A 13,228-nucleotide genomic window follows, 5' to 3' on the forward strand; every position below is an offset into this window, starting at 1 on the left:
AACTTTGAGCGTCTTTTCTTTTCTTGCCCCTTATCCAGATCTATCTAGGGGAAAGCCCTAGTTTCCATTTGGATTTTGGCCACGGTCAAGGCGATCCTATGGGTTTTTTCAAGATTGGTCTTGGATTTTGAGAAACTTTTCAGGCTCTTCCATTTGCGATTGAATTGAAAAGCTAGTCTATTGTGCCTTGATACATCACCTATGGTGGGAGCGTAATATTAGGAGATGGACTTCCAAATCCCGTTCTACTAATAAGATTTGGAATGCCATCTATTTTGATGTTTCTTCTAGGCTAATAGCTATCCCCCATCCCCCTGTTGATGATACCCCAAGGAACAGGCTCACTGTTGTCTCCTGGGGTCTTAATTCTCCTTTTCGGCCTTCTGCTTAAAGGCCTTGTTCTCTTGTTTTCTTTCGTTTAATATATTTTTTATTCATCTAAAAATTTTTTTTTAAAAACTAGATATGCCACAAAAAATTATATCCACAAAGGTTTTTTTGGGTATCAGTGTATCACAAAAATTTGACTTTTTATTGGCAAATTTAAAGCTATGCACACTAACACATAATAAGTAACAGGTTTTCGGGCATTAGTTTTGTATTTAGGCTTTTGGAAATACTTAAAATAACCACTTGACAGGTTGTATACCAGACATTCGACATAATGGCAAAACAGGGTAATAAGGGACAAAAAATAGCCAACTACAAATAGGATGAGTTCTCCCCCCCCCCCCCCCAACCTAAATGTTGTTAGAGTATGTAGGTATCTGGTGCAAAAAGAGTGCAAGCACATAAATGGATCTTATCAACACGCCAGAATTAACCAAGGATAAACTACAAGACCTTTTCATCACTTGAAACAACCGGATGTTCAAAAGCTTCATCATCTTCCTGCCAATGCTTTTTAATAAATTGCTTTAGGATGACTGCAGCTAGGTAAGGATGTGTCAAGTTAAACAAAGATATCATTCTCTTAATAGATAACAGGTAGGATAATTGTTGAAAGGACTTGACAATCAAAATGTTAGAATATGAGAAGGAAATAAAATAAAATAACAGAAATAAATGTTACGAAAGGATATCTGACGCAATCCCAATGGTAGTTCCTTGTTTACAGTAACCTTGCATAAAGCAGCTCCAAAACCTTCACAACAATCAAGAATTCATTATTTAAAAAAAGGGGGCTGGGGGGTTTATAATTGCTACTAAGCAGATAATAAATCATCAATAGCACAACTAGTTTATGATAGACAACAATAGCTAATAGCCTAATAAGCAGGTAAATGGAATAAACCAGCAACACAATTAATTTATGAAAGTAAATTACTATCACAAATTACTAATAAACCATTGGCTGCTACAGAAACATGTAATACAAGAAAGCTACTTGTGCACAAACATATTCAGTAGTGAACAGTCCAGCCAGATAAAGAGCAGCAGAATTCCAATTAACTGGTAGATATTCATTTTACAAAATAAAAATAAAAAAAGCAAAAACTACTAGCAAAGCATTAAATAAAACATCAACCTTATCCTAAATGATTTAACATGTTCTATCCAAGATTAGTATTTAAACGTAGTTAGACGAAGTAATAGAGTGGGGATCTTGAATGGTCGAACCAATGGAGTCCAAAGGGAGAGGAACGACACATAATTGCATGAAATTCCAGTAGAATGGTCTATTCTCAAGGAGAAGAAGCCTTTAACCTATAGTTATCTTGAGGGAAAAAGTCACCTAAAGAGAGTCGAGAATCATTAATTACGAGAAAATAGAAAGCAGGAACCAGATTGAAACGAAATGGCTAAATTATTTCTCAAATCGTTCATGGTAGGTAAGATCCTTACTCTTTATTTGTAACTTGATGGGGAAAAGAAAAATGAAAAACCCTTAACGAATGATACAGAGAATCCCTTACTACTCGTCTTCAGAATAGAAATTCTTTTCAAGAAATTTATTATAAAAATAAATAAATAAATAAAAAGAGACCTATGGGTGGATTGTAGCATATCCATCCAACCCTTCTAGGAACACTACTAAAGTAGAGATTAACATTAATCTCAACTATACCTTAAAACCACAAATTTTGGGAGGGTTATAAAAACATTGACTCAATACAATGGAAAACCTGAAGAAGTCGCCCCATGACCAATGCAACCCATAGGCACCCCAAATTAAGCCCACTGTGCACATTTTTGGCCAGTTTGACCCAATTGATAGCCATTGCTGTTCTTGTTCTTCCTACCTAAATCAAAACAATTAATTTTAAGACCAAAGAAAAAGCCACCATGCTCCAAATATAATTATGATGTGTCAGAAACTCAGACATCTAACTTCGATAACTTAGGGGCACTATCAGAATTGGAACATATATAACATAGAAATCAAAGGAGTTCTTTTACCTAAGGCTTTCAGCATTTGAGAAAAGAGTTTTCGGATACTCAAATATACACAAAGAACTTACATCACAACCTCATCAAAAGGACTTTCTCGGCTTTTAGATTGTTTTGAAATTCTCATTGAACATCAAGACATTTTATAGAACATTGAAAATAACGTACATGCATTGAAAATAGTGGCGACCAATAATTAAATATAGGTTGCATAATTAAAATCCAAACATTAAAGGGCAAAACCAGTGCCGAAGTCTTCCACACAAGCAGATTCCACCGGGGGATGCCATTTTCCTTGCAGCCTTACCCCACCAATTTTTCTAAGAGGCTGTTTTGATGCCTTGACCTCAGGCTACAACTTTGGTCCACCGACCATTGCACCAAGGCCCGTCCTAGATGAAATCTAACATTATTCACACCAAAAAAAAAAATACTTGTAAATAGGAACCAACTAGAAACAATGTGCTTTACGCATAAATTATAACCCAACTCGTTTCAGCAGAATAAATTATTCTGGTCTAACATTCATTAAGGTATATACACTACATTTTAGACTAATCTCAAATATGATAGTCGGATCAAAGTATCATCTTCTTAAGAAACCACAATAAATTAGACAAGTGTTTTTTTTTTTCGGATGAATAAATAAATATATTAAATGAAAAGAAACAAGAGAACAAGGCCCTTAAGCAGAAGGCCAAAAAGGAGAATTAAGGCCCCAGGAGACAACAATAAGCATGTTCCTTGGAGTATCATCAACAGAGGGATGGGGAATAGCTAACAGTCTAGAAGATACATCAAAATAGATGGCGTTCCAAATCCTGTCTATAGGGTGGGATTTGGATGTCCATCTCCGAAGATTGCGCTCCCACCATAGATGATGGATCAAGGCACAATACAATAGCTTACCGATCCGATCGCAAATGGAAGAACCTGAAAGTTTCTCAAAATCCATGGCCAATCTTGAAAAAACTCATAAGATCGCCTTGAACGGGGCCAAATGGAAGCTAGGGCTTTTCCCCAGATAAATCTGGAGAAGGGTCAAGAAACAGAAAGGTGCTCAAGGTTCTCCAAACCGTTCCAACAAAGGATGCAATTGGGGTTATTAGGGATGTGGCGGTCAATGAGGAAAGATTGGGTGGGGAGAGCATGGTTGAGGGCCCTCCAAAGGGTTAGGGAGTGACGGGGAATGTAGCCTTTGAACCAAACCAATGGGGGCAGGGGGGCTTAGGGTTATGGATCTAAGGAGGTTCCAGGCGGATGAGGTGGAGAAGGTTTTGGTGGGGGAAGGGAGCCAAATAGTGAGGTCTCTAGTGGAACTAAAGGGGGGTAAGAGATTCCCAAACCTGTGTGAGAATGGGGAGGAGGGAAGGAATTCAGGACCCGTTTGAGATGAAGCTTAACAAGGGGGTGGATTTGGGGATACGGGTGTCATAAACAGTGTGAGGACCAAAGAGGTTCTAGAGAATGCCCAACAGATGCCACAGATCAAGCCAGAAGGAGGTGGTGGAATGCAAGGAGATGGAGGTGGAGATGGCGCGGGGGCGCAGCAAGAGAATTTTCCTCCAAACCCAAGAAGGGTTGGAGGGCATAGGAGCAGTCTAGAGGAAATCAGATCGGAGATGGAAAGAATAGAGACAGGAGGCCTGGAGAACAGAACGGATGAGGACCACTCTCCCAGCAAAGGATAGAAGCTTACCCTTCCAAAGTTTCAACTTCTTACAAATGTTGTCAAGCATACGGAGGCAGTCTTGCATATATAATAACTAGTTCTCCCAGCATTATCTAATGGTAATTAAATTTACAAAGAAAAAGATAGAACTATGTCAATAATGCAAAAGCCTAATTCAAACATAAGAACCTTGATCATCCCATAGTGACCTGAAAACATCTGTAAATCTGTTCTTTTCATATATATATAGCTAACATGGAAATAAAACATGTTCTTTCTTGTTCTTTAGAACATAGTGTGTACATTGACCCCTGCAAGCCATAGTAATACAAAGACTGAATGGGATGAACATCAGCATTTCAAGTGAGATGGACAAGAAAGGTGTTGAAACCAAAGATCATAAGGGGGCTAAAGTGACAAACAGGGCATAAACTCTTTGACCATCATTGTCCACATGAAGTTGAAAATAATACTTGGAGATGTTGGTGCCAATAGCTAACTTATCATACTACTATATAAAAGGAAAACCCAATTCAATTATTGTTTGTTTTTACATTGGACTAAACTACCCCTACTTATTAACAACAGTTGCAGTTCTTTAACTAATACCTCCTTACCTCAAAAGTTATGCCTCTCTACAAACAATCACCTCTCTTGTTTTTTAACAACAGTTGCAACTCTTTAACTAATACCTCCTTACCTCAAAAGTTATGCCTCTCTAAAAATAGTCACCTATCTTATTTTTTATTGCCCCTACTTATTAACAACAGCTGCAACTCTTTAACTAACACCTCCTTACCTCAAAAGTTATGTCTCTCTACAAATAGTCATCTCCCTTGTTTTTTTCCTATAATATTTTTTCATTGGACTAAACTACCCCTACTTATTAACAATAGTTGCAACTCTTTAACTAATACCTCCTTAACTCAAAAGTTATGCCTCTCTACAAATAGTCACTCTCTTGTATTTTTCCTATAAATATTATTCATAACAACAAAATCAATGCCTCCTTTTATCAATTGTATTCCTCATTTATATGTTTTTTCATTGGACTAAACTACCCCTACTTATTAACAACAGTTGCAACTCTTTAACTAATACCTCCTTACCTCAAAAGTTATGCATCTCTACAAATAGTCACTTCTCTTGTTTTTTACTACCCTTACTTATTAACAACAGTTGCAACTCTTTAACTAATACCTCCTTACCTCAAAAGTTATGTCGCTCTACAAATAGTCACCTCTCTTGTTTGTTTCCCTATAAATATTATTCATAACAGCAAAATCGATGCTTCCTTTTATCAACCGTATTCCTAATTTATTATCATACTATAAAAGTTCTTTTCAACAACAAAACCTAGAGGCCACTACCCAATAGGTTTGGCGTCTTCCCTGAAGAATGAAAAAATAGGGAACCATAAGGACAAACTTATTGCAATCTCCAAATGCAAGTTCACATATTTTGTTCCCTTCGAATGTCTGATTACTTTGCCGGCTTGGATGAACTACATTTTGAAAGTAGAGATTCGATATGACTGTTCAATGTGTTCTCTTAATTGAGCACAAGTATCTTTTGTTTAAAAAATTCCTTCACTCAGTGGCAGTAGGTAGGTCCAGATTTACTTTGCTTATTTTATTCCAATTCCAATTCCAGCAGATAAAGATTAGTAATCAATCAGAGGTTTGCAGTTTTTTGAAGAATTCCTCCCAACTGAGATCTTATGTAGACAGATTTCCAACTAGGTCAATACTATAATATGGAATCATGGTTCTGTCTAAAGATTGAATGTGAAAAACACTCCTGATGGTATTTGAATTCCCATGATGTCGAGCTCTTTATTCTTCCAATAAGTTTCATCAAATGCATATTCGATTGCACAACTGATGAACAAGTCGGCGGTTACCTCTAGCCTTCAGCGTAAAACCTTGTGATAACATTCTCCTACTTTCTCTGATACGGTGAGGCACATATCATGGTCTCTTCGTCGGTTCCTTCAGCACCCAATGAATTGATCAGACAGCATTTGTTACGAGTTTGCACCTTGCAAATTTATTTCCGACTGTAAGTTAAAATAAGAGCCAGAGCCACTCCACTCAACGTAGCTTAGGCACATAAAGAAAAGAGTTTGAGTTCTTCCCCAAAGAATCTGAACTGACGATCCCATGTCGCATTTTTCCTCCGTTCCTCAGTGTTGCTATCACATTCAAACTTGGCTCTACTATGATAGAGTAATGAAAATTCAAAGACTTGGCTTCCTCTATTCGACAAGACACACAGTCCCCATAAAATTAAAGACAAATTATTCCAACTGATCTTCTAGCAAAAGTGATGATGGCTTCAGGTTTTGTCATGCGCTTGACGAAAAATACTTGAATGTCCAATCATGGTTTTATTATACCCTCCTTCTGAAATCCAAAAGTTATCTTCTATGTGTTAGTTATATTTTTATTTTGTAAGTGTTCGCAAAACTATAGACATATCTCCACCAATCTCCCCTTCTCTAGTCTATTTTTATTCACTAATCTCTTTTTCTTTCTTTTTTTCTTTTCTTTTTATAACTTTACCTACACTTCTATCATTTTACAAGGTTAGTGTGATGTTATAGAGAAAATCTTGAGAAAAGAAAAGGAAAAACAAAAAACTCATTGCTTTAATTGATGAAAGAGGCCAAAACAAAGTGTAATCTAGCCACTTTGAAATATGAACAAAGCAACAGAATTTGTAGTTCATTCATCCATGAATAAAATTTGAAACTTTTGAGAGAAGAGTAAGAGTAAATAGAAAGCAAGCATAGAAAGAAAACATGAAGCACAACTTCCAAATATTTTACTCCACTATTTCTCTCTTTTCTTCTTTATAACCTTCAAATTTTGTACCTATTCTAAAATGACTAGAACTTAAGATCAACCGGACAAAATTAGGCATTACTACTAGGAAGTTGTACTCTGTATTAATCTACTTAATCATGACAAAACCAAAAAATCCACGTGCATCTGCACGTGAGCATATATACTACTCAATCCTGCCACCAAAGATCCACTGAACCATGCATGCTCTTTCTCCTTCGAATTGATAACTTTAGGCAGATGACATTGCAAAATACCAAAATACCCTCCATTTGTTTTCCTATTGAGTCATCCTATTAATGTGCCCTCTATATTTTCCACATTTACTCATGCTCCATATAGTCATCGGTGTCAGATCCAATTCTTACTAAACCAGAATGTTCTGGTGGCAATTTCAGGGCCTAAACACGCTGAACTGAAAAAACAAGGTGTATATGATATATTCTGTAATTCATTTTTGTGTTTTACTATGACATGTAACCATTTAAGTTCCTAGGTCAACATAAAATCTTCCTGTTGTTAAAAGGGCATACATTTACTCCCGGAAATCAAGAGATCAACTAAGTCTAAAGCTCTAAAGTTGTTCATTTGAAATCATATAAGCCTAGGGTTATTTAGCTTGCTAAGACTACGATTGGAGAGTTTCAATACCCAACAATGCATAATTTGACTGGGTTGTCGTCGCCTTTTGAGAATGATAGTCTTTATGCTTATGCTCAATTACAAAAATACGGAGCATGTAAAAACTATCGGAGAATGTAACCGTAACACAGTTACGGAAGCCCATCCACCCACTCCCAACCCAGGCCCCTAAAACAAAACGCACACTTACACGCCACCAACGAGATAAATAGTAGAATGGATCAACGATTGTAAATGATATAAACACATCGATAATTCATCGGAGCAGGAAAACACAATTGAGAGTCATTGTGAATAAGTGAGACAGCGAGAAATCAAACCTGGTTGCAAGGAAGCCTGGTTTAATGATGTTTCAGCAAATGACCGGACATCTTGATTAGTATCCAGTGTTGCATTCAAACAGCTGAGAAGCCATTGCTGATCTTGATCGACGGTATTCGACATTAGCACGTACTCTTTCAGTGAAAACTACCAAATGTCCCCTCCTGCTCTTTGTCTGCGTTTTCCCGCTAAAAGGAGCGCACCTTCCGTAATCGAAGTGCGAGATCTTTGAATTTCGTGTGGATTTATATGTAGTATCAGTTCAGTGTAAGAGGCTCCAAGGTTTCCTTTAACGGTCCGCCAAAAGAAACACAGAGGTGTAGGGTTTTGGACATCCTAGTGTAGAATGACTCTACATATTCTGCGCACCACGTGGTGCGCAATAGATTAACCTGCACCATATGATATGCTTTTACTTTTTGTTATAATATGATAACTTTATTTTAGGTGATTTTTCAAATAGATATTCAAACCTATTAAAAGCGAATGTTTTTTCGGAGGTGGTTCTAATAATATATTAGGTTTATTATTAATAATTTTGAAAATAATAAAAGTATTATAGAATTTTCTTTTTATTTTATGAAAGTATTAATTATCAATTTGAGAAATTTTCATTACTTTAAATTGTTTGTCACCTATTATCAGTTTTGTTTTTATTTAAAATAATAAATCGGAGTTGGCAACCAAAAATAATAATAATGATAATAATAAAGCTTTCAAAATTCATAATAGATTTTTTATTTGTTATGAATTATGGTGAGAATTTCATTCTCTTCATTTATGCAAAGGTTACTTATTATAATTAAGATGAGGGTAAAATAGTCAATACACATTCTTTTATAAAAATTATCTTTTTTTCTCTTTTATCTTTTCTCATTTGATTACTATCATTTTTTAACCATTTTTTCTTTTGGCATATCAAACTTATTTTTTTTATTCCATAATTTATTTATGACAAAATTAACCAAATCATTTTTTATTCTTGACCAATAATGAATTCTTGTACTTATTTATTTTAAATAGAGATAATAGATAATGAGAATTGATACCAAAAAAAAATCCTTAGTCCAAAGCATTAGTTGTCATATAGGAAAGAGAGAGTGGAAGAGAAGGTGTGAAGAGATAGAAGTTTGAATCTCCTTGGTTTTTCTGCCTATATACATAGGAGATTACTACCATTGTGCCAAAAGCAATTCTATGGAAAGCATTTCATATATTATGAAGAGTAATCATTTGAGCGCTTACTAATTTTAATGTGTATAGATTTATCTAATGAATTAGATGGTGACAAATTAAGCATGGGACTTTTTTGAAAAGGAGCCATTCAGGATATTAGCACAGGAATATCACTATAGGGCATCTCTTGAAGGATTTACTAAGGGCTACATGGACAGCTATAAAGATAACCCAAGTGAGACAAGTTAAACCTTAGACACAACTTCTGTGATGAAGCAATATCAACAAAGTCTAACAACCACAAGTTAAATTTGTGTAATTTAAGACATGACATTACAAAGCTACTTAGGGATTTTTATTTGCGGCAGCAATTGCCTGCTGTTGCCGACGGCCATGATTTGGCCACGTTATCAACTTTTAAATGAAGGGTTGAGATTTAAGGAACGAGGGTTTCTGTGTGAATGTTAGTTTTTCTCTTTTACATTTTAAGTTCTTAAACTTTATTAATTTACAACTTAAAGTCCTTCATCTAGCCGATGCCCAAAACCCTCTCTCTCATTTTCTTCTCACACCGACGCTACTATCCCAAAGTTGGAGTATGGGACAGGATCTCACCTCAAATAAATGATCCAAGAAAAAATGTGATAGAGATCTAGCAGAAAGTAAAAGCAGACATTGCCTTTTACTAAGTCATACCTGCAGCAAGTAAGAATTCTTTTAGTCATACCTGCAGCAAGTAAGAATGCAAAAAGAAGACAAAAATTCAGAAGTGATTCATGAAAAAAAGCTACAAAATCACATTTAGCTCCAAAAATACAATTCGAGTATGATGTAGCTGCACTGCCTTGTAATAAGCCAGATAGTTCCACAAGCTCCTATATCCCTCACCCTAAATATCTCAAAGCGCCGGTTGATCCTATCAACTTCAATGAAGCAGGGCATCCCGTAATATTCAAATGCACTAACCCATAATCGAAGTGATGAGAATAGATTAGAAATACACACAGTTTTTACTTTTAAAAGCAAGGAATTTAGGTTAACTCACATATGGGCAAATGGGCAAACGCCGTCGACTGGCTAAAAACCAAGATACCAAGTATGATCGAAAAGCCCCAATTTAGGTGTTTCCAAATTTTAGACAAGAAAAGGGAAGTTAGAAACTTCTTATTTCTACACAAACAGAAGAAGACAGTATAAGTATAACTCAACCCAGAAACAGAGTCGAGAATTCCTTTTTGGGATAGCAGCAGAGAGGGTTTTGGGCATCAGGTAGATGAAGGACTTGAGGTTGTAAATTAATAAAGTTTAAGAACTTAAAATGTAGAAAAAAAAATCAACATTTACACATAAACCCTTGTTTATTAAATCTCAACCCTTCATTTAAAAGTTGATGACGTGGCCAAATCATGGCCGTCGGCATCAGCAGGCAACTGCTGCCGCAAATAAAAATCCGCTACTTAGTCTACCAACCCATCATGTAGGACTTCTTTATTTAAAGGCTATAACTCATGCTCACTTTTGAATCCTAATATAAGTTATCTTGTCTCCGTACCAAAAGGGGAAAAAAAATTATCTTGTCTCTTGTCAAAAAGGAAGAAGGAAAAAAAAACCTCTCGTGTTGAAACTTTATGTGTACACATCAAATTTTTGTGATTTTGTATTTGGTTTTTGGTTTCAAATTTCTTGATGAATTTTACTTGAAAGCCAAAATATTATACAATCAAATTATTTAGAATTTGGGTGGAATAAAATAACAATTTCAGATGTAAAACCTGGATAGATCGAAGAAAAATTTTCAATATTTATTTTATTAAGAATTATAGTTAGTTAATTAGTGAGTGTGGATCATCTTCCTTGATGGGTGTGCTCCCCCGACAGCCTTACAACTACAAATTATGTGGAGTCCATAAGTGAAAATAAAAAATATTAAAAAAAAATCCATCACCCTAATTCTGTGGATCCCTTGTATTTTGTGGTCAACAGTCGTTGGAAAGTGCTCTCCATCAGGGAAGACGATACAGACAACAAGTTTGTGCTATATAATTTGTGATGGAAAAGCAAGCCAAGATTCCACCGTTAGAGTTAAAAAAGGAAGGAATCTAAAGATATTTCAATGTGTGATGACTGATGATGCCAACTGAGGGGGAGGCAGGATAATATGCCTTAAATGCTTGTGATTGAGAAGCTCATTCAGAGGAGCTCTTGGACATGCAAGCAACATTAGTACAACATAACTCAGATATCTAACTACACTAACTTAGGGCATTATCAAGATTGGAACATGTATAGCATTAGAATTCAAAGGATCTCTTTTACCTGAGGCTTTTATCATTTGAGAAAAGAGTTTTCAGATACTCAAATATATACACACACAACTTACATCACAACCTCATCAAAATAACTTTCTTGGCTTTTGGCTTGTTTGGGACTTCTTGTTGAACATGAAGACATGCATTTTAATAGAACATTGAAAATAGCGTACGCGCATTGAGAATAGTGACGATCAATAATTAAATATAGGTTGCATAATTAAAATCCTAACATTAAAGGGCAAACCGGGTGCCAAAAGCTTCCACACAAGCAGATTACACTGGGGGATGCCATTTTCCTCGCAGTCTTAACACAACAATCTTTGCCATGAGGCTGTTTTGATGCGTTGACCTCAGAGGCTACTACTTTGGTCCGCCGACCCTTGCATCAAAACCCGGCCCTAGTTAAAATCTAACATTTTTCACGCCAAAAGAAACAAATACTTTTAAATATGATCCAATTAGAAACAACCTGTTTTACAATAAATCTAATTAACTCATTTTAGTAGAGCTCTTTTCTCAGTTGCAAAACAATAAATAATTGTGGTTTAATATCCACTATAGTATCTATATTACATTTTAGACTAATCTCACACATGATAGTCGGATCAAAGTATCATCTTCTTAAGAAACCACAATAAATTAGACTAGCGTTGTATATATAATCACTAGTCCTTCCAGCATTATCTAATAGTAATTAAATATACAGAGAAAAAAATGAAACTATGTTACTCAATGATGCAAAAACCTAATCCAAACGTAAGAACCTCGATGATCTCATTGTGACCTAAAAACATCTGTAAATCTGTTCTTTTCATATATCTTAGTAAATTTCCACGTGTATATGCACAAATAGTTACATACAAGGGTATAGAGAAATATTAGATAGAGGAGGGGAGTAATATATATCATATATATGGCATGGTAATTAATTAATTTTCAGATTTATGTACAAAATTACTAATAGATCTTATTGTACTTTATCCATGCAGTTCGAACATTTGATAAAACTTGTCAAAATTAGTTTGGGTAAGCTCTCAAGTAGATAAACTCATCTCAAGTAAGGTGACTTGTAGTTATAAGTATTATAAAGACAAATAGTATTTCGAACTATATAATGTGAAGTAATTAATATAAATGATACAAGTGAATACAAAGAAATATTTAGCAATGTGATATTTATTAAATGTTAATCACGGGAAGTATTTTAAGAGCACTTCATTTCTTTTCTTTTTTTTTGGATTTATGACTACTTTGCATACATTTTGCATTTTTTTTTAGGGGGAAATTTTAGAGAAACTCCAAGATAATTGGCAAAAAACATAGACACCCAAATTGGCAATCACCCCTTTTTTCATTAAAAACGTTAACTAATTAAATGAAATGACAAATATACCCTTTAATTAGTTGTATAATTCTATATTATATACTATAAAGAGAAAATTACAGGAACACCCCAAAATATATAGCAAAAATCACAGTCACCTAAAAAATATATCAGATTGGCAAAGATGCTTCAAAATGTCTTAAAAATGCCACAATGATATACTCCGTTAGCAGATCCCGTTAGGTCATGGTTAAATAATTCATAATTCATAAATCGCACTTAATGTCTTGTAACTTTACAGTATTACTCTTAACCTATAGCCTCTAATTTTTCGTTATAATATTATAATGTTGTCCTTGCTGAATTGTAATCCTAATTCAGTAAATCCCAACTACTAGCATCTTCTTCCTTTGAAAAAAAATCATCTATCTCTCATTGAGGATGAAGGTATGCATCAAAATGTTGTTGTTTCAACAACTGCAAGATTAGTATATATTTTGGGGAGTTTCTACAAATTTTATATATTTTTTGGGGGTGTGTATAA

At 35.0% G+C, this 13,228-nt stretch overlaps 1 protein-coding gene across 2 annotated transcripts in view; it reads right to left on the reverse strand.

Moving 5' to 3' along the window:
* LOC149025670 (ARM repeat superfamily protein) overlaps positions 1-8,203 on the reverse strand; it is a 47,312-nt gene extending 39,109 nt beyond the window's left edge. Inside the window, exons 1-3 of one of the 2 annotated variants that reach the window (XM_089145864.1) lie at positions 7,872-8,203; positions 1,083-1,144; positions 844-936 (exon numbers count right to left, since the gene is read on the reverse strand). In XM_089145864.1, coding sequence (XP_089001990.1) covers positions 844-936; positions 1,083-1,144; positions 7,872-7,995 — 279 coding nt within the window. In that variant the 5' untranslated portion in view covers positions 7,996-8,203. Of the gene's footprint in view, positions 1-843; positions 937-1,082; positions 1,145-7,871 lie in introns of those variants that run through there. The other variant, XM_089145865.1, reaches the window with a different exon arrangement.
* Between the last annotated feature and the right edge of the window lie 5,025 nt (positions 8,204-13,228).

Source organism: Hakea prostrata, chromosome 2 (genome assembly GCF_041222555.1).
Source record: "Hakea prostrata isolate BN-2017 chromosome 2, UWA_Hpros_2, whole genome shotgun sequence".
In the NCBI taxonomy this organism is placed as follows: Eukaryota; Viridiplantae; Streptophyta; class Magnoliopsida; order Proteales; family Proteaceae; genus Hakea; species Hakea prostrata.